The sequence below is a fragment of the Schistocerca cancellata genome, chromosome 5 (assembly GCF_023864275.1).
Source record: "Schistocerca cancellata isolate TAMUIC-IGC-003103 chromosome 5, iqSchCanc2.1, whole genome shotgun sequence".
NCBI classification, from domain to species: Eukaryota; Metazoa; Arthropoda; class Insecta; order Orthoptera; family Acrididae; genus Schistocerca; species Schistocerca cancellata.
In genome coordinates, this window is record NC_064630.1 from 644,349,345 (window position 1) to 644,371,574 (window position 22,230).

Sequence of the window (22,230 nt, forward strand, 5' to 3'; positions counted from 1 at the left end):
ATCATTATTATTTTTATTTTTTCTCAGACGTTATGTCTGGTCAAAAATGGAAAGTGACGCGGACCTTGAACAAGCGTGACTTCCTTTTAACTGTACGGTATATGTTATATTGCATTTAGGAACTTTCGGGTAATTGAACATGTATCAATAATTATGGATTTCTGTAGCTGTATATATAAGTTTGGATGTAGCTGTACTGCTTTGATGTACTGGTGGATATTGTGTGGTATGACTCCTGTAGTTGATAGTATAATTGGTATAATGTCAACTTTATCCTGATGCCACATGTCCTTGATTTCCTCAGCCAGTTGGATGTATTTTTCAATTTTTTCTCCTGTTTTCTTTTGTATATTTGTTGTATTGGGTATGGATATTTCGATTAGTTGTGTTAATTTCTTCTTTTTATTGGTGAGTATGATGTCAGGTTTGTTATGTGGTGTTGTTTTATCTGTTATAATGGTTCTGTTCCAGTATAATTTGTATTCATCATTCTCCAATACATTTTGTGGTGCATACTTGTATGTGGGAATGTGTTGTTTTATAAGTTTATGCTGTAAGGCAAGCTGTTGATGTATTATTTTTGCTACATTGTCATGTCTTCTGGGGTATTCCGTATTTGCTAGTATTGTACATCCGCTTGTGATGTGATCTACTGTTTCTATTTGTTGTTTGCAAAGTCTGCATTTATCTGTTGTGGTATTGGGATCTTTAATAATATGCTTGCTGTAATATCTGGTGTTTATTGTTTGATCCTGTATTGCAATCATGAATCCTTCCGTCTCACTGTATATATTGCCTTTTCTTAGCCATGTGTTGGATGCGTCTTGATCGATGTGTGGCTGTGTTAGATGATACGGGTGCTTGCCATGTAGTGTTTTCTTTTTCCAATTTACTTTCTTCGTATCTGTTGATGTTATGTGGTCTAGAGGGTTGTAGAAGTGGTTATGAAATTGCAGTGGTGTAGCCGATGTATTTATATGAGTGATTGCTTTGTGTATTTTGCTAGTTTCTGTGCGTTCTAGAAAGAATTTTCTTAAATTGTCTACCTGTCCATAATGTAGGTTTTAATGTCGATAAATCCCCTTCCTCCTTCCTTTCTGCTTAATGTGAATCTTTCTGTTGCTGAATGTATGTGATGTATTCTATATTTGTGGCATTGTGATCGTGTAAGTTTATTGAGTGCTTCTAGGTCTGTGTTACTCCATTTCACTACTCCAAATGAGTAGGTCAATATTGGTATAGCATAAGTATTTATAGCTTTTGTCTTGTTTCTTGCTGTCAATTCTGTTTTCAGTATTTTTGTTAGTCTTTGTCTATATTTTTCTTTTAGTTCTTCTTTAATATTTGTATTATCAATTCCTATTTTTTGTCTGTATCCTAGATATTTATAGGCATCTGTTTTTTCCATCGCTTCTATGCAGTTGCTGTGGTTATCCAATATGTAATATTCTTGTTTAGTGTGTTTTCCCTTGACTATGCTATTTTTCTTGCATTTGTCTATTCCAAAAGCCATATTTATATCATTGCTGAATACTTGTGTTATCTTTAGTAGTTGGTTGAGTTGTTGATTTGTTGCTGCCAGTAGTTTTAGATCATCCATGTATAGGAAATGTGTGATTTTGTGTTGGTATGTTCCAGTAATATTGTATCCATAATTTGTATTATTTAGCATGTTGGACAGTGGGTTCAGAGCAAGGCAGAACCAGAAAGGACTTAATGAGTCTCCTTGGTATATTCCACGCTTAATCTGTATTGGCTGTGTTGTGATATTATTTGAATTTGTTTGTATATTAAGCGTGGTTTTCCAATTTTTCATTACTATGTTTAGGAACTGTATCAATTTAGGATCTACTTTGTATATTTCCAATATTTGTAGTAACCATGAGTGGGGTACACTATCAAAAGCTTTTTGGTAATCAATGTATGCGTAGTGTAGCGACCTTTGTTTAGTTTTAGCTTGATATGTCACCTCTGCATCTATTATCAGTTGCTCTTTACATCCTCGTGCTCCTTTGCAACAGCCTTTATGTTCTTCATTTATAATTTTGTTCTGTGTTGTATGTGTTATTAATTTCTGTGTAATGACTGAAGTTAATATTTTGTATATTGTTGATAGGCATGTTATGGGGCGATATTTAGCTGGGTTTGCTGTGTCTGCTTGATCTTTAGGTTTCAGATAAGTTATTCCATGTGTAAGTGTATGAGGGAATGTGTATGGGTCTGCAATGTAACTGTTAAATAATTTATATCTAAAAACAAAGATGATGTGACTTACCGAACGAAAGTGCTGGCAGGTCGATAGACACACAAACAAACACAAACATACACACACACAAAATTCAAGCTTTCGCAACCAACGGTTGCTTCGTCAGGAAAGAGGGAAAGACGAAAGGATGTGGGTTTTAAGGGAGAGGGTAAGGAGTCATTCCAATCCCGGGAGCGGAAAGACTTACCCTAGGGGGAAAAAAGGACAGGTATACACTCGCACACACACACATATCCATCCGCACATACACAGACACAAGCAGACATTTGTAAAGGCAAAGAGTTTGGGCAGAGATGTCAGTCGAGGCGGAAGTACAGAGGCAAAGAGGTTTTTGAAAAACATTTGAGGTATGAGCGGCGACAAATTGAAATTAGAAATTAGTGGAGATTGAGGCCTGGCGGATAACGAGAAGAGAGGATATACTGAAGGGCAAGTTCCCATCTCCGGAGTTCTGACAGGTTGGTGTTAGTGGGAAGTATCCAGATAACCCGGACGGTGTAACACTGTGCCAAGATGTGCTGGCCGTGCACCAAGGCATGTTTAGACACAGGGTGATCCTCATTACCAACAAACACTGTCTGCCTGTGTCCATTCATGCGAATGGACAGTTTGTTGCTGGTCATTCCCACATAGAAAGCTTCACAGTGTAGGCAGGTCAGTTAGTAAATCACGTGAGTGCTTTCACACGTGGCTCTGCCTTTGATCGTGTACACCTCCCGGGTTACAGGACTGGAGTAGGTGGTGGTGGGAGGGAACATGGGACAGGTTTTACACCGGGGGCAGTTATAAGGGTAGGAGCCAGAGGGTAGGGAAGGTGGTTTGGGGATTTAATAGGGATGAACTAAGAGGTTATGAAGGTTAGGTGGACGGCAGAAAGACACTCTTGGTGGAGTGGGGAGGATTTCATGAAGGATGGATCTCATTTCAGGGCAGGATTTGAGGAAGTCGTATCCCTGCTGGAGAGCCACATTCAGAGTCTGATCCAGTCCCGGAAAGTATCCTGTCACAAGTGGGGCACTTTTGAGGTTCTTCTGTGGGAGGTTCTGGGTTTGAGGAGATGATGAAGTGACTCTGGTTATTTGCTTCTGTACCAGGTCGGGAGAGTAGTTGCGGGATGCGAAAGCTGTTTTCAGGTTGTTGGTGTAATGGTTCAGAGATTCTGGACTGGAGCAGATTTGTTTGCCACGAAGACCTAGGCTGTAGGGAAGGGACCGTTTGATGTGGAATGGGTGGCAGCTGTCATACTGGAGGTACTGTTGCTTGTTGGTGAGTTTGATGTGGACGGACATGTCAAGCTGGCCATTGGACAGGTGGAGGTCAATGTCAAGGAAAGTGGCATGGGATTTGGAGTAGGACCAGGTGAATCTGATGGAACCAAAGGAGTTGAGGTTGGAGAGGAAATTCTGGAGTTCTTCTTCACTGTGAGTCCAGATCATGAAAATGTCATCAATAAATCTGTACCAAACCTCAGCCACATACTCCTGACGATCAAGTACCACGGTCATGGAACCCTTGTCTGCCGGAAGAATGACGATGGATCGGTCAGCCTTCAGATCACGGATAGCCTGGGCTTCAGCAGTGGTGATGTTGGGAGTAGGATTAAGGTTTTTTAAGAAGGATTGAGAGGCAAGGCTGGAAGTCAGAAATTCCTGGAAAGTTTGGAGAGGGTGATTTTGAGGAAGAGGAGGTGGGTCCCGCTGTGACGGAGGACGGAACTGTTCCAGGCAGGGTTCAATTTGGATAGTGTCTTGGGGAGTTGGATCCTTAGGAGTAGGGTTAGGATCATTTTTCTTCGTGGCAAAGTGATATTTCCAGCAGAGAGTACGGGTATAGGACAGTAAATCTTTGACAAGGGCTGTTTGGTTGAATCTGGAAGTGGGGCTGAAGGTGAGGCATTTGGATAGGACAGAGGTTTCGGATTGGGAGAGAGGTTTGGAGGAAGTTTGTGTGTCTATCGACCTGCCAGCACTTTCGTTTGGTAAGTCACATCATCTTTGTTTTTAGATATATTTTTCCCACGTGGAATGTTTCCCTCTATTATATTCATATTGTTAAATAATTTAGCTAGATGTGAATGTGTTGAGGTGAACTTCTTTAGCCAGAAATTTGCTATTTTATCTTTTGCAGGGGCTTTCCAATTGTGAGTAGAATTAATTGCTTGGGTGACTTCATGTTGCAAAATTATCACTTCAGGCATGTCGTTTGGCCAATGCTTGTAATTTCTGCTTCTTTTCATCTAATTGCTCTATCGCTTCTTGTTGTGAGATTTTACCTAACCTTTTTCGTTTTTTTTCTGACATTACATTTCTTATAAATTGTGTTAGCTGTCCGATGTTTTTTCTCAGTTTTTCTATCCTGATCTGTAGCCTGTGTTGCCATGCTGGTTTTGTGGGTTTCTTCTGTGTGTTGGTTGGTTGGTTCTGATCTCTGCCTAGTGTATATATTTAGTGTAGTGAGTGCTCCTATACAAACCAGCAGTTGTAACTCTTCCATAGTTGTGTTTTCATTTATTTTTTTGTGTATGATTGTGTTGGTAGTTTTTATTGATGTTTCGACTTGTGGGTTATTTGGCGGTCTATGCAAGAATGGTGTAATGTCTGTATTTGTGTCTTTGTGTTCTATATATGTCAGCTGAAATTTCTCTTCTACATCTAACATGTGTGTCACTTCATGTTCTATTTGTGCTTGTTCTGGTGGCTGTCTTAAAATTTCGTTTTCCTCTGATTGTTTAATTGATGCGTGTTGGTCTTTGTTTGTTTGCTCTGGGATGTTTGAGTGCATTACTGTATTTTCTTCTTCTTCTGATTGCACATTATTTTGTTCCAGTATTTGTTGTACTTGTTGTTTGATGTTTTCTAATTCTGACTGGGGTATCCTGTTATTTTTGATTATTACACGGATCTGATCAGCCAGTCGTTGTTCTGTTAAAAATTTTAATTCTGGGTATCTGGTAATAAATGTTGTGTATACTTGTGATCTGTATCCAGTTGTGTTGGTTCCTAGGTTTGTTGCTTGGTAATAACAGAACATGAGGTGTCTATTAACTTCATCTGACCATCTCATCCTCTGTCTTTGTTTTCCTTCTAGGGTGGTTGCAGGAAGCATATCCTGCAAAACACCTCTATTTGGATTTAAATCATTTTCCAGTTGGCTAGCAGTGTCGTTACCATTGTGGGCGGGCATAGGGTTCAAGTGTCGTCCCCGACCATGACGGTGCTTGTCCGAGGCTTCTTTAGTTCAGTCCTGAACCAAGTAATCACACTAAAAGGGGGGTTAGCCCTATTAGTGGTTTGTTCTTTTTGTCGCCTTTTACGACTGGCAGAACATACCTATTCTTTTCCCGGGCCTCCACGGGAATCATTATTATTATTATTATTATTATTATTATTTTTTTTTTTTTTTTAATATATACATATGGAATGTCAGAGCGATATTGTGACTTGACGAGGACTACTTTCTACAACTAAGGTTTCAATTATCAAGCAGCAAGCAGTCAGCACAAAGGGAGAGCAAAAGATGACAGTGTAGCGGTTTTTGCCTGATGGTCCCAGTTGTAAAAATTGCTTTCACAACGTACTAACACTGCATTAATAAATAAGAAATCACATGCACAACACTACTAACCGTTAAAATGGTTTTAACCAAAGCTAGGCAACTCAGTGTGCCATTATGGAGCAACTGCAAGGCCAGTGTGCTAACTCTCTTAGTAAAGGCCAGCAAACGTTGATTAGATATCTTCTTTCTTCGCTTTATCAACACTGCGTCCAAAGTCCTCAAGGCAATCTGCATATCGCCATGACTTTTACCTTAAGAAAAGTAAAACATAAAGTTAATATAAAGATTACAGAGAGCCAGTGTGTGTGTGTGTGTGTGTGTGTTTGTGTGTGTTTGTGTGCGTGTGTGTATCTGAGGGGGGGGGGGGGGTGGGGGGTGGGGGTGGTAATGAGATGCTGGCGATGGCTCTTAGAAGTTGTTAAATTTGTAAAGCAGCAGCAGCTGACAAGTACATCGAGCTGTTTTTAATGCTACTGTGTCAGCTTTAGAAGTTCATGAATTGCTTACAACCAACTGCAACTGTTTATGAATTATGTGGTTATTATCACTCACCAACTCTTATGAATGATGGTGGAGGAGGAGACTAGTGTTTAATGTCCTGTCAACAACAAGGTCATTAGAGATGGAGCACATGCACAGATTAGGAAAGAATGGGGAAGGAAATTGGCTGTGCCCTTTTAAAGGAACCGTCCCTGCATTTGCCTGAAGCAATTTAGGGAAATCCTGAATGCGAGTCCAGTATGCTAACCATTGCACCACCTCGCTTGGTTGCAAGATGGTGTAAGGCATGCAGAATTGATAGTTTTTAAGGAATTCTGATGTAATGGCAGTCAGACCAGCATTAACAAAAGAGATCAACATGGAATTATATGAGCAGCAGGAATAAAACTACAAACAAGGAAGCAAGGTGAAAGATCAAGCACAAGTTACGACTGGGCAAGGCTGAAAAAGGAAGTCAGCTGCACCACTTCAAAGGAATCATCCATGCATTCACCTTATAAAAGTTACAGAGAAACTATGAGAAACCTAAATCAAGTTGGCCACATGGGCAGTTAAATGTGGTCCTCTCAAATGTGAATCCAGTATGTTAACCCATACAACTAACTTGCTTCATATAACAACAAAAATAATCAATTATTGATAATATAATGTACAAGGATAGATAAAAAATCTGCTCACCACGCATTGGCAGTGGAACACACGCACAAAGGAGTTTAACTTTTACAGGCTTTCAGACCCAGTGGCACCTACTTTTGGCAGCAGAGTTGGGGAAGGAAGAGGGGTGAAGGAAAAGGACTGGAGAGGTTTAAGGAAAGGGATACAGATCACAAAAGTCATCCAGAACCCCAAGTCAGGGAAGACTTACCAGAGGCGATGAGAAGGAAAGACTGGTTGTTCGAGACTGCACCGGACGAGATTTGAAAACCTGAGAGCTTAATGGTGGAAGACAAGGTGATATGCAAGACAGAGATTACTGCTGAAACATTGTGCATGAGCTAATAAAAGTGAAAAGCTAAGTGCATTGTACGTAACAGAGGTGGGAGGGAGAACAACAAAAAATAGTAAAGTTGGAAAATGAAAGATGTAGAAAACTGAAATAGAGTGAAGAAAGGAGTAGTTACTGTGAAGAAATGCTGAGACAGAAGGAATTAATGTAAATTAAGGCCAGGTGGGTTTACACTAACTTGCTTCATAGTTGCAAACAAGATCCAGTCTAGAAGCTGAGGGAGAAGACAAAAAGTTTAGGAAGTAGGACAGGAGTACTGGTGGAAATAAGACTGGGAGAGCAGGTCATGAGTTGATCCTAAATAACTCAGTCAGCAGAGCATTTGTGCACAAAAGGCAAAGGTTTCAGTGTGAAGTCCTGGTCCGGTACACAGTTTTGATCTGCCAGGAAGTTCAACACACAACTAATTGACTGAGGTCTAACATGGAGAATAGCAATTTCTCAAAAACAAATTGAAAACAAATGTGATGCAACATCTACTTTAAAAATGTGATAAAGGAGTAGTGGGAAATTTTTAATTTTGCAGGCTTTATATATGTGGAAAAAAAGTCTTTTTATCTTGTTGACACACATGTTCCTGATGTATTTTTACATTTTCAGCTGTTTTGAATATTGCAGACAGTCGAAAAGATTATATGTGTTTTCAAGTGTTTGGTTAATTTTTAATTTAAAAAAAAAAAAGACGGATCAAAGAATTTGCATTAAATTTTACTTGAAAAATGGAGTAAAGTGCAGCACCACATTCAAAATGTTGACTTTAGCTTTTGGGGAACCTAATATGATTAAGACAAGAGTTTACGAGTGGTACAAATGTCTTGAAGAGGGGCAAGAAGGTGCTGAAAACGACGACCAAACTGGACACCCAAACACACTGATTACTAATGACGATGTGGATGAAGTAACAAAAAATGGTGCTGGAAAGTTGTCAAATCACCACTAGAAGGGTTGTTGAAGATGTTGGCATATCCTTTGGCTCATGCCAAGCAATGTTTTTTGGAGGTTTTGGGCATTAAGCATGTAGCAGCGAAGTTTGTTCCAAAAGTGTTGAATTTAGACCAAAAACAACATTGCACAGACATCGCTCAGGAATTGCAGAATGAAGTTGGAAACAATCCAGAAATTCTAAAGCAGGTTATAACAGGTGATGAAACATGGGTATACAGGTATAATGTCAAAACAGAGGCCCAGTGCCCCAACAGAAACTGCCAGAAGAGACAAAAATAAATAAATAAATAAATAAAAATTCAACAAGTTTGATCACATGTGAAAGTTCTTCTCACTGTTACCCCAAATTACAATGGGATAGTGCATCATGAGTTTCTGCATTATGGTTGTATGGTCAATAAGGAGTAGACCGGAATTGTGGCAAAACCATTCATGGAAATTGGATCACAATAATGCTCCCACTCACACCACAATTCCTGTTTGTGATCTTTTGGCAAAAAAAACATAACCGTTATGTTGCCTCAGGCACCATATTCGCTGGACATGGTTGCCTGCAATTTCTGGCTGAAGAGAACCATGCAAGTGCGTCATTTTTCAATGATGGGTGAGATAAAAACCCAAATTGCTGAACAAGCTGAACACCATAATGAAGAGAGAGTTCCAGAAGTGCTTCCAAGACTGGAAAAAGGGTTGGCACAAACGTATTGTACCTGAGGGCGAATACTGGTACTTTGAAGGAGGCATAGTTGATGTTGATGTATAAATAAAGATTATTTAAGAAGAATAAAATTCACATTACTTTTTGATCACAACTCGTATGTAATAAAAAAGATGTAGAGAGACGAATGAGCAAGTTTCACATCACTAGAAAATCAGCTAGCTCCATTGGCAAATGCTCTCCTCCTATCAACTTACAGTGGCAAAATTAACACTGCAGAGAAATATATTTTAAAATATCCCTACACTCACATGCTTGGCATCAAAAATAGAAAGTAAATGCCCCACTCTAGCTCATTTTCAAATAATCTCGCCACTATGCTAACTAGATACATATGTAACACCATTTTAATGTTCGCATAAAAATCAGAACAGGTGAAGAACTTTGAATCATGATGTCCTACAGGTTGGTACATAATAAATGCTTACTGAGAAAAAACAGCAATTTCCTGAACTTCATATGATGTTTATCTAAATTAATATTTAATGCTTACCTTCTGATCTCCATTACCTGGTAGTGAATGCCCGCACACTCCATGCAAACAACAAATCCCACTTCAATATACAGGGTGTTTCATTATTCCTTAATAAGTGACAGAGAGGCCACAACACCCTACTCGCAACTGCAAGTTAAAACTTGAAAACCCCCTCCTCCAGGTCAATGCCTATTTCCCTATAAGATTTCACCAAAATCTGCTTTAAAGATTATCACTGAGTATGGTATCCCAATATTGCATGCTACTCTGCAAATCACATTGTTTGCTTTGTAAGTTTTGGCTGGAAGACAACAGCTGAAATGGCAGAATTGGTCAAGGTCTCACCCATGATGAATTCTAAGCATATTCATGTTTTTGAAGAATGTATTCTGCTAATCATTTGAGCTCTTGATACAGCTAAGTATGAACACAGTGAAAACAACCATAAATTTACTGAACAGACACCCAGAAGTATTGGCATTGGAATGGCGTGCAAAATTTCTGGATTTAAATCCAATTGAACATGTTGGGCATTGATGCTTTGAGACAGGAAGTTATGTCAGGAAAATATTCAAGACTTTTCAAAATAATGATTTTTTTCATGCTGAGAGCATTAGGTAACATCAGCATATTTGTAAATTTGTCTCCCCAACCCTCGAATATTCTAAGTTTTTTTAAAAGTAAACATCTTAATTTCATTTATTACTTGGAAAAAAGAGAAAGAAGAATTATTACACCAGGAAAGCATATGAAGTGACTGCATTTATTATTTGCTCAGTTAATTACATGATCTCAACTGTTGAAAAAATCTGTATAAATAAAGTATTATATTATAAAATAATTCAGTAACTAATATTGCAACATAACATGTAATTAATTAAACATGCATTGTTAAGGAAATGTAATTAATTTGCTTCAATTACCTGCATTTATGTGCAGAAGATTTCTATACAGATGAGAATAAAATCTGAATGGATCTATGTTCAGCACATCACCTTGACCAGACAGAATAGTGAACACTGTCTCAACACAGTGGAGTTGCTCCCTATGTCCCAAGGGCTCATTCTCCAGCATATGATCCATAACATTCACAAGATCGTGATAGAACTCCAGGTTGATACAATGTGCAAACCTGCATACAGTGTTTCACAAATTACAATGAAGGCTTTAAATTTAAGAAAATAAACTATCCACACAGAATTTAAATTATCTAGTTACTAATTATTGGTTAACATTTCTCAGCTTATTTTATTATTCCCAGCATTTCTTTCACCTAGCATATTTGTTTCCATGGTAGTGGAAATCGTTGTAGGAGTAAAAACATGATACATGCTTGCATGAATGAATGAAGAAGTGGTTATCTTTGCCAAGTCACTGCTTATTCATGTTCCCTTTTGTTTTACAACCTCCTACTCACACTCAACTTTATTTCTTCCTCTAAAGTCTTCAGCTTTAGTAAAATTTATGAGTGAAATTCATCCACACCAATCCCTTTTTCATTTCCAAATACACAGGAACTTAAAATCTAATAATGAACTTATAAATCTGATATTTGAACTTTGTAGTCATCAAAGGACTTTTTCAAAACTCGTATCACTGATAGTTCCTCTTTGTTTCACTGCCATTTTATAAAACTACCAGCTTCAGGACAATTTCACTCTGAGCAAGCTGTTTTCGGTACTATCCACCCTCATTCCATTTTACTTCTCAGCAACAAAGGGCAAACATCCTGCCAGTCTAGTAACCATATATAAGGGTGTTTCATATTTTTAAAGGATCAATATGAAGTTCTAGACCCTTATCAGAAATGTCCACTTCAATATCTTATATGCCAAACAATCCATTATGTCCACAATATCCACTGAAAATTTTTTGGTGTGTATTGTGGCTATGTTTATTTTTTTATACCACAAGGCCTGTCCTCACGGCTCATATGGTGTGTGGAACTGTGGGTAAACTTTACCACCACGTACGTTTGGTTTCAGGCTCCTGGGAACTATGTTCCTCCATGTCACAACTTAATGCTGTAGAGTGACCTTTAATACCGCACGATGCCTGACAATGATAAAATGTCAGAACTGCAAGTGCAATAAATATTTTTAACAGGAAATGTGCAGGAGGACTACATTCAATAATTACACTAAAGCCGTGGGCCCAGTCTTCACTAAAATTCTTATTCTATAATTTGCAATTTTAGTGTCAACACCATTGTCAAACATAAATAGGAGTTACTATGTCACGACACATATATAAGTTATAAATAATGTTATCTTTGTAGCTTTGCATCCCATTTTATAGCAATGGAGATAGCAAGCGTGATCACTGACACAAGTAATATAATGACTGAATTAAGCTATTCACAAGCAAATGAAATACAATGAGACAGACCATTGTATTCAATGCTAAATGTGAATAGCATAAGTTTAGGCATTAGTGACTTCTGTCAGTGATCACAGCTGTTGCCTCCTTTGCTACGGAGTGGGACATAACCATGCAAGTGTACCATTACTTATATCTGTGCAGTGACATGGCACCGATTAGTTATGCTTTACCATGGGGCAATACTGAACCTGAACTAGCAGAATAAAATACCTGTACAGCCATAAGCCCAAAATGACATAATTTAAAATTAACTTCCTTAAGTTTGGAAACTACTACCATGTATGGTGTTAAGTTCTTGGCCTAGCTATGACGGACTACGTTCCTAGGTCATGACACAGTATTGATTTAGGTCAATGCAATTTTATATAATGTTTCTCCAAAACATAGTTCTAAATTCTGGAAATTCTGAAAAATGCACATCTACAACTATCATAACCTTTGCACTGGACTCAAAATGTATTACACGGAGAATATATCTTTAGATGTGGAAACAGATGGAATTCAGTTATCAAACCTGGTGAACAAGGTGGATGCTCCAACATTTCACACTTTTTCCCAAATACCTAAGCATTTTTTATAGACAAGAGCAATGCCCTGAACAACTATTCTTGTTTTCTTTTTAAATGAGCCAAAACTTCACCCTTCATTTCACAGACCTTTAATTACCAATCAACCCATATCATGAAGATTAATATTAAGATTTGAGAGTTATCAGATAACATTTCTCTTATAACAAGTAGAACTTGGCAACCTTCAGTAAATGAGAATTTGTATTGAGATTGTGTATACACTACTGCTTTTATAGACAATATACATAAATTATGTAAGATATGTAAGGATGTAAACTCCAGGTTGGAGTATATACAGGGTGTACAAGCAGGAGGGGGGGGATGGATTTTTCCTGGGTGCATATACACTACACCTCTGGCGAAAGTATATTCTTTCCATGTTAAGTGACAATATATTTTCTCTCAAAGCTGTAAAACTTATCAATCCTTTGAATGGTGAAGGTTTTATATGCTGGCATAGAACTTTCTGGCAATCTAGGAAACAAAACCCAGTCAAAAACAACATTTTACAAAGGTCTTTGATGCACGGCAACATTTAGATTGCATATTTTTGCATTATGAATGTATAAACAGGAATTCTGCCAGATACAGCATGGCAGCTTCTGAAGCACTGAAACTGAGACTGTCAGCTGGTCATAGCTCATGTCACGTGATTTTGCCAGCCAATGACAGCAGATGTTCAGAGCACAGGACACGTTATGTAGTTAGCCAATAGCATCAGCAATTTAAGTAGTACGAACACACAAATAGGAAAAGTTTTTAAATTAATATACATACAGCATAGTTACACGAAAAGCTAACCTTTCACATATAATACTAGTCATCAAAATTTTTTTGCTGTCCCCCTTCCCCCTCCCCTGTCCCGAGGGTGGGATTAGGCATGGTCCTAAGAACACAACTTTTTGTCATCCTTCTTGCGTAATTTGTAATCTATTAAAGAACAAAAATAAATATGAAAAACTAACCATGAAACGTGGTCTTTTTTAGTATGTGTTATCCCTTAAGATATATGAGGATAATCCCAAAAGTAAAGTCTCCTATTTTTTTACAAGTATATATACACCTGTTTATTTCTACAATGGTTTACATCAATTTACAGCTTGAACATTTAGCTATTTTTCGACATAATCACCATTTCTGTTGATGCATTTTTGTAGATGCTGTGGCAGTTTTTGTATGCCCATGTCATACCAGTTCGCTGCCATGCTGTTAAGAAAGTTATGAACCTCTTGTTACACCTCGTCATTGGAGCTGAATCACTTTCCGCCCAAATGTTCTTTTAACCTAGGGAACAGGTGATAGTCACTGGGCGCCAAGTCAAGACTATAGGGTGTATGGGTAATTATGTTCCACTGAAACTGTTACAGGAGAGCAACGGTTTGCCGAGCAATGTGTGGGCGAGTGTTGTCATGGAGAATGTGTACGCCCTTGCTCAACATTCCTCTTCTCCAGTTCTGAATTGCCCGTTTAAGTTTTTTCAGAATCTCTCAGTACCTGTCAGCTTTAATGGTGGGCATAAAGTTGACCAACAATACCCCTTTCTGATCCCAAAAAACGGTTGTCATGACTTTACTGGCAGATTGTGTTTATTTGAATTTCCGCAGCTTCAGTGAAGAAAGATGCCGCCACTGGTGTGATTGTTGCTTGGTCTCAGGTGTAAAGTGGTATGCCCAGGTTTCGTCACCCGTGGTGGTGGCGAAGAAATGCGCAGGAAGCATCAACTCATGGCCGCATGTGGTCCTCAGCCAGTATGTCTGGCACCCATCTTGCGCACACCTTCCGGTAGTTCAATGATTCCATTAAAATTCTGTGAGCGGTGCTTCAGGAAACCTCAGGAACAACATGCAGAGATAATCTAGGGTGATCTGCTGATCTTCACGCATGCTTTGCTCAACCTCCAACACTGTCTCCTCAGAAACTGACAGTCTCCCGCTCCTTTGTTCGTCGCGAATTTCGGTCCGACCAGCTGCAAACTCTCTACACTACTTACGAACATTTTTGACATCCATGCACGACTCGCCATACACTTCCATCAATTGGTGATGGATTTCAATTGGCGCAGTGCCCTTTGCATTCAAAAACTGAATAACTGTGCGCAATTTGCACTTGGCATTAACATCCAACAGGAGCTCCATTCTCAACGGCTGCCAAGCCAAGACTGAACGCCCCAGCGCGGCATGCACATGTTTACACACAGCGCGTGAAGCACTCTTCATAACAGTGTGACCAACTGCCATACAGAGTTCTGTACTTATAAAAAAATAGGAGACATTACTTTTGGGATTACCCTCGTATCGAACACAAATGTGCCAGTAAAATATTAAGTAATGACAAAACGCTGGTCTCCAAGTGGCTGGTCCTCACTGTTAAGTTTTGAATGAGAATTTAATGTTCCGGGATTTATGAAGTTCATCGCACATTCTCACATCTAATGTAATTCCTCTTGCATGAAAGGAAATTTACTTTGCAAGTAACACTTCTCAAACCACCATTCGCAATATTTTTCTATGATATGTTACAAAGATGCACTGAAAGCAGTTTGTTGTTGTGAAATATTGAATAGTCTTTGAAGCTTTCTGCTGTCAGCAGGGGCTTGTGTGTGCACAGTGATTTTTCTTTGTTTTTGTTTTTTTGTGTCGTAAATGGTGCATTTTTTTTGCAACTAAAGTTTTATTTTGGTGTTATTCTCTCATTTACTTTTTACTGCTGCAGTATTATTCAACAGTAGCGGGCTACAGTAAAATCCTTTCTAAGAGTTACCTGTTCTTGCCAGTCAAAATTAGAAAAAATTAACTGAAAACTAAAATAATGAAAAATTTCCAGAAATGTATGAGATTTACACGTTTTTCCAAGATTTCTTCCAGATGAAAAATTCCTGGGTTTTTCCTAGATTTCCCAGTTATCCTGGGGTGTATACACCCTGATATACCACTGATCAATGTTTCTTCAAACTGAAAAATGACATACTGTGTCATGATTTAGTGCATCATTTTTGCCACATACTTATTCACCGATTTTACATTACCACACATGAGATGATCTTCTGGTTACAAATACCATTACTTTTACCTAGCAAGGCCCTCCAGTGTGACACTCAGCAGCTTTGACGATGGCGCCTGCTTCAGCACACGGAAATAAATTGTAAACACAGTTTTTGTAACTTCTGTAAGATTCTGCTGCTTAGATTGGACATTCTCTTCAGCTTTGGTTTCTAACAGTTCCTTTTCCAGTTCTTCCAGCTTCTTGCTTTTCTATATCAGAGGAAAAAATGAGCAAGGTAAGGTTACACACAAATAGTTTCACAAAAAAATACTAAAAGTGGAAACATTGTCTTAAATATTAACCCTTTGATTCTGAGGGACTTGCACAGTAGTTGAAGTGCACCACACCTTAGTTGAGGTCAATTGCAAACAGTTTGCTCCTGAAGTACCTACAGGGCATGGAACTGTACTTGAAGTTTTGAGACTCTCACATGTTACTTGCTTAACTGCACCTTACTTTTATATCAGTTTGAGGACAAAACTACTGATGGAATATCTTACGCTTTAAGCCTAGCAGGTGATGTTTCAATCTACAAAACACACTTCATCATTTCTGTGTCAGAATTTTTGTGCTTCAACATGTACACAAACCATTAATTTGCAATAAATAACTTGCTTAACACTTATATTATGAGAGTATATAAATATATAAAAACTGTAAATATGTTTATCTTTTTGTTAAAAACACATGAGTGAATTCCAGCTTCCAAAGTGACATCGCCTCTTACTAGGTTTTCTCTTCTTCCACAGGATGACCACAGCATTTACAAAAAGACTATGTAACATCAGTATGACCTTACAGTAAAGTTGTTTTTTTAATGCCATTTAGCCTGAAGATGAGGTATTCCCTCGAAACATGTCACTAAATAAATAAGTAATACAATAGTTGACAAAGTTTGTCACTGGTAGCGGTAATTTAAAAAAACCTTTACATATTTCTTTAGACAGACATGGAAGAAAAATAGTCAAAATGACTTAAAAAACAATAAAAATACCTTACATGAAATCACATAAGAGGGGTACCTCGCTAGGCTTGCTAAGTATGTACTGCGAATGACTGTAAAATCAAAGGGGAAACTTCAGCAATTAATTTTCCTGATGATATGCAGCTGTACTGTAAGGCTTAAAGACTTTGGCATCCTCTGAAGTAAAATATTCAAGAGGTCTCCAGCTGGGGACTACTAGGGAGGATGTTGTCGTATGACCAAAACAAAATTTACATTCTAATGTTGGAGTTAGGAATGTCAGATTCCTTAAACAAATAGTTGGGTTAGATATTTCAAAAGGAGAAATGGATATGTTGAAGTCAGATACAGTTTAGTTACTTAGTGACAATTAGTTATCAATAATTAGTGAAACGTTGTGGCAGAAGAAATATGACTCTTGGCGAGGTTAACTACCGAGTTATCAATATAAAAATAAAAGGCACAAACAATAGAAAGAAAACTAGTTAATTTTCAGAGTTATCCTTTGATGAGCTCGAGTAAAATAAAATACACAAGAGCGTGCCCAGATGTACGCTTTCAACATCTCCCTGCCCCCTGGGACTAAGTTTCTTGGTTGTTGGATTGGTTGTGGTGGGGGTTGTGCTCGATGGGGTGGATAGAGGATGGGTGGGTCTCTCTCTCTCTCTATCCATTCCACCCAACACTACCCCCACTGCAACCAGTCCACAGTCCACCTACTGAGAAACAAAGCATTGACACTGTTAGTTCAGCCAGCACCATGTAGAGGCACAGGCGTGTGTATGTATGTTTTCTGTGTTTATTTTACTCTGGTTTGTCAGAGATAACTCCAAATCTAGCAAGTTTTCTTTCTTTTGTATGTGCCTATCGACAACTCAGTACTTCTGCTTTTTGGCGAGTAGTCTCCCTAATTCTACAAGAACCTTCCCACAACATTTAAAATTAAATATGAGTAATGAAGGACTAACTCTTATAAAAAACAAGAAAATTGGCATGCAGGGTAACTATTAGCAACACCATAATGAATGGATCATCTTAGTCAAGAGGACTGACAAAAACCACAATCCATCCCAGTTGTACAAATAAATATCCATACTATCCTAAAAGTTTGTCAGTAGCAGTTGTTTCTTTATGCATAATCACACAATGGTATTTTCTGTGTATTTGAATTTAAGCAACTGAGAACATTTTCATATGAAATAATAGTCAATAATAAAACAATCTTAAAATGATATATAGTAAAAAAAACTACTACTACTATCAGACAACAGGGGATTGACAAGTACATATTAAAGGCACAAACTGTTATTTGTCTGGAGTGAGATTGCATTTTCCGAGAGATTACTGAGAAAATGGCTCTTTTCAACAGTTTGCTTAGGAACTGTGGCGCTGTCAGCAGAACAAGGTCTCATGCAAAAGTTGGTACCTCATGAGAGCACCCCAAGTAAAGACAGTTGCTATCATGCATCAACGGACTGGAGACGTTGGCGTAGACATTCCCTTATGTTTTTCCTTATGCCTCTGCAGCTGGAAAGTTATTCATGTCAGAGCACAATGCCACTCAGTCCAGTCTGTATGTAATACCCCAGTGTCTTTGTAATCGTCCTGTCTCTTACATAATCAGTAAAGACTCGTAATCATCGCAAACGCCAACACTATCACCTTAGTACAGATCAGGCTGCATGCGAATAGCATAGTTATTCAGAAATGTGTAAAGAAAAATGTACTCTTATGAGCATATCATTCCACAATGAGGTGGTGTTAAATGTTATAAGCGTCAGTGACAGTATCAAATACATCATCTCTGTAGACACCAAATGTTATCAAAGTTAAGTATCTACCATTTTCAAGTTTTAATAAATTACAAATAATTTGTAGGTGTGTTGTAGTATCTGCTCGGTCTTTTCCTGAAGTAATCTAGTTGCTATAATACACCACAGGAATATTAGCTGTGTTCCTGGTAAAGGTAGTAATAGTAGAACAGGGAGGTATAACACTGATAAACAAGAGTATATACGCTGAGGGGAAATCAGCTGAGGGATGGCACAACAGTGAGATCAGTTACGCGATGGCACAACACATTTCAGAAGTGTAAGAGGAAATATATGATGCTTCATTTCAGTGTGTGACTTAAGAAAACAAAAGCACAAGCAGAACACTGGTTGATGCATTCCAGTACATGATAACACTAAGAGGGGTTTTGATCTGGTACCTCAATTTGGTATTCTCTCAGATCGCAAACCAAATCTGCTTGTGAATGAGCCTAGTAGGACAACTGTAATAGATACTGACAACAATGAGGCTGATAGTAATTTGTACCATCAATTTTTGAAAAATCTTTCATTCTATTTGGTGATGAATAGGGTGAATCTTGGAGGTGGACACTTCACCATGTGGTAATCTTTACTATGAGCCAAGGTATCTTGTTGCAGTATATGTTGACATCACGACACTGGACAAAAAGTCAGCCTTATTGCTTAATTAATGTATCACACCGAGACCCATTCAAGGTGGGACATTGTGTGCATTAGTGCAACATACAACATCTTGCATATTATGTGGAACACTGATTTCATGGAAACAATGTATTGCTAATGAGCTCATCTGATTTGAATTTTGTTGGATTGTCATGGAATGTCAGCTATGCCACTGGCTTTCTCTCTGCAAATAATGAGCTCCTGTTTGTGATTTAATTACCCACTGCCAGATTATAAGGAGATCAGCAAAAATGGAACATGTTTTGTAGAAAAAGTTAAAATCACACCGCCATACAGGGTGTTCATAAATTTGATATATAATACTAATCTTTAATTACAAAAATTGTAAATAACTACAGAAATGTTTGATACAGCAATGAATGCAGTATATCTTCAAGTTTTTATTGCCGCCTGACACTGTTAGTTCCCAACATTCCCGCTAGGTGGCATGTGTGAATTAGTTACTCCAACAGTCATCAAAGAGTTGTATAATGGTGCAGAGCATGCAGACCCCCAAGTAAGCTTGTTGTTTATCACTATGTATGCTAGAGGCCATTGCATTAATGCTATACAGTTATTGGCTGCAAGTGGAAACAAACATCTAAGACGTTAATAACATCCAAGATGATGTAATCCAGTAGGTTTTGCCGTATTTCACAGTTTCCAGTTTATTTCGCCATATAGACTATAAATTTTTGCTATTTTCGAGGTGAAGATAAAACGACAGAACCCTCAAAACTGCATGTTTTAAATTATAATTTGTGGCGAAAGTGTGTTGGGAAATGGCTCAATTACTTTGTATCTAATTAGCAAAGGTGATAGTTTTTCAATCAAGTAACCTTCAGTATTACTAGTGGCAAATCCGGGTTTTTTTGTTTTGATCTGTTACGTGATGTAAAATTATGAAATTTCTTTCTTGTTTGTTTATGGATTTGTGATTTGGTTATGTCAGTTGACATTATGAACGTTGGTAAAATTGCTACCTAGGAGGAGAAGAATAAAATTCTTGCACTGACGCTGATTTATAGGTTTTGTGCCTCTTTATACTTTAGAATGCAGTACTTTAGAAATTTCAAAGGTTCCATAGGCTGAGGTCTGTAAACTTATTACACAGTGATTTAAACAAAGTGGTGAGTTCATTTTACATGTGTTTGTCTGGTGTGGTGTCTGTGCTTGCTATTGGGTGACATAACAAGTCGTCAGCCAATAAGAGTTCACTAGCTGGAAGCGTCTGATGTTTCCTTGAGTCTGACTGAACATATTCTTCAAGACTCAGTGATTGAATTTAAAAGGTTGATGATTGATACTGTTGCTGAACATGGCACATTGCAAATACATGCAGAAAGATGAGAATGAGTTAAAGTTACATGTTATTAATTATGTGTTATGAGTTATTGCTGCCACAAGAAAAAGTGGTGGCTGGGCCCCTTCATCACCCAGTGGCCCAGTCCCAAACACTTCATATCGACTGTTGTGTTTTTTTTCCCTTGCTGCTGCAACCTAGCAGTAGTTGTATCATAATTGTGCAATGCAGCTGAACACTGCACGCTGTGTTGGCAATGCCGATCGTGGATTATGTCAGCAATTCCTCTCTCATGTCTCTCCACTCTGCAATAGCCTAAAATATTCTCTTAACTCTATCACCACCCACAGTGCGAAACGTCTGTCTTTTGTGTCATTTATAACTCATTCAGTCACATCAAACATCAACAGGAAGAAAACGGGAGAAAGTCAAGTGAGACGTTGAGTAAGAATGTAAAATTGAGATAAAGCTTACTAGGAAGAAATGTAAAACTGGGGAATTTTTAGCATTGATCTTGTGGTTTATTTTTTACAGAAGCTGCAAATTTATGGCATATAATTGTGAAAAATGTAAAATTGGAGAACGTATAATCAAAGTTCCACTGTAGTCATTTATCTGCGCACCTCAAAGTTTTTTCCAACCAATAGTCTTCATTATGTATTACAGTTACTTTTCCTTTTTTCTAAATAAAATAATGTTTATTTTTCAAATTATTTGTAACACATAACAAGAACCTACCTACCTTTCTCTCTCTCTTGGACATGGTCAGCAGTTTTTGCCTGTGTGTCTTAAATTTTTTCTGCTTTATGAAGTCTTCTTTTTCCTTGTCCAAGTTCACATCCTTGATTCGAAGGTTAAGTAAAACACCAAGAACCTCAACATGAACAGAATGTGAACGAGATTTTACCAGATGATTTATGCGTCGAACTATCTGAAACAGAGCAGATAGCAGAACTGAATGTGTGAATAACTTTTCAAATGGAGTGGTTTACTGTGTGTTTTCCATTCACTTACATCAAGGGAAATTTCCCCCTTTTTATCTTCCTTCAGAACAGTTTTTACTGCTTCTGCTACTCTTTCACGAACATCAGAGAATCGATGATTGAGAAACGGAATTAACATCTGTGCAAGATTTCGTGAAAAATTGAAATATGGGTGAGCAACCAAAAGCTCACACAAACATTGTACTGAAAGCTTTCCAAGTGCAATCTCTTGCTGTAACAAAAGAGGGAAAACATTTTATGCAATATTATGTTTTTCCATTAATGAACACTGTTCCAGTGAAATAAAATAATGAATTTTATTTTGGCACATTTCCAACTTAATTTTTTTACTAAACAATTTTATTCACAAGCTGTCTGTATAAGCAATGCATAACCCCTCATTTGATTTTACTAATAACCACTTAATCATATTATACATTACTTAAAATTTTTTTACAGCTGGAGAAATCTATATACAGTGTGTAATTAACCTTACAACTGAAAGTAAGCATTCAGAGCCAATAATGTTCATTTCTGTGGAAAACAAATTACTTACTGGGCCGTTCATGAAAAATATGACTTCCCACTCTTTCATAAATTCTTGTAGTGATCTAATCAGCTTTCAAACTGATACTTGGACATATAGTTTTGAAAGAAACCTTCCAGCACACATTTTATGGAATTGTGAGAAACTACAGCACACTTGAAGATGTACATCACCTTACCTGGTATCAGGAACCATCTCTCTGTTGCTGAGGACATAGCTCAAAGTCTCTCAAGCAAAGGAGTTTTCAGTCATCATTGTAGTTTTTTTCTACATTAATAGAAAACAGTTTGGAGGCATGCAGATACACTCTTTAATGCCCACTGTAATTGTGGAAATATTAGTAAGTGGATCAATTCAGAGACCACAATCATTTCTGATGTATCCAGCTTATACAATGCACACCTCCAGACAAAAAATGTAGTGTACACAAGTTGTGGAATGCATTTTTCATAAGTCATTTTTCCCTATAATAGAACTGACAAGGGAATGGACCATTC

At 37.9% G+C, this 22,230-nt stretch overlaps 1 protein-coding gene across 1 annotated transcript in view; it reads right to left on the minus strand.

Moving 5' to 3' along the window:
- LOC126188958 (nucleolar complex protein 3 homolog) overlaps positions 1 to 22,230 on the minus strand; it is a 120,727-nt gene that overhangs the window by 22,250 nt on the left and 76,247 nt on the right. Inside the window, exons 7-11 of the mRNA XM_049930717.1 lie at positions 21,218 to 21,418; positions 20,946 to 21,134; positions 15,487 to 15,668; positions 10,390 to 10,598; positions 5,891 to 6,072 (exon numbers count right to left, since the gene is read on the minus strand). Of these exons, the coding sequence (XP_049786674.1) occupies positions 5,891 to 6,072; positions 10,390 to 10,598; positions 15,487 to 15,668; positions 20,946 to 21,134; positions 21,218 to 21,418 (963 nt within the window). The remainder of the gene's footprint in view (positions 1 to 5,890; positions 6,073 to 10,389; positions 10,599 to 15,486; positions 15,669 to 20,945; positions 21,135 to 21,217; positions 21,419 to 22,230) is intronic.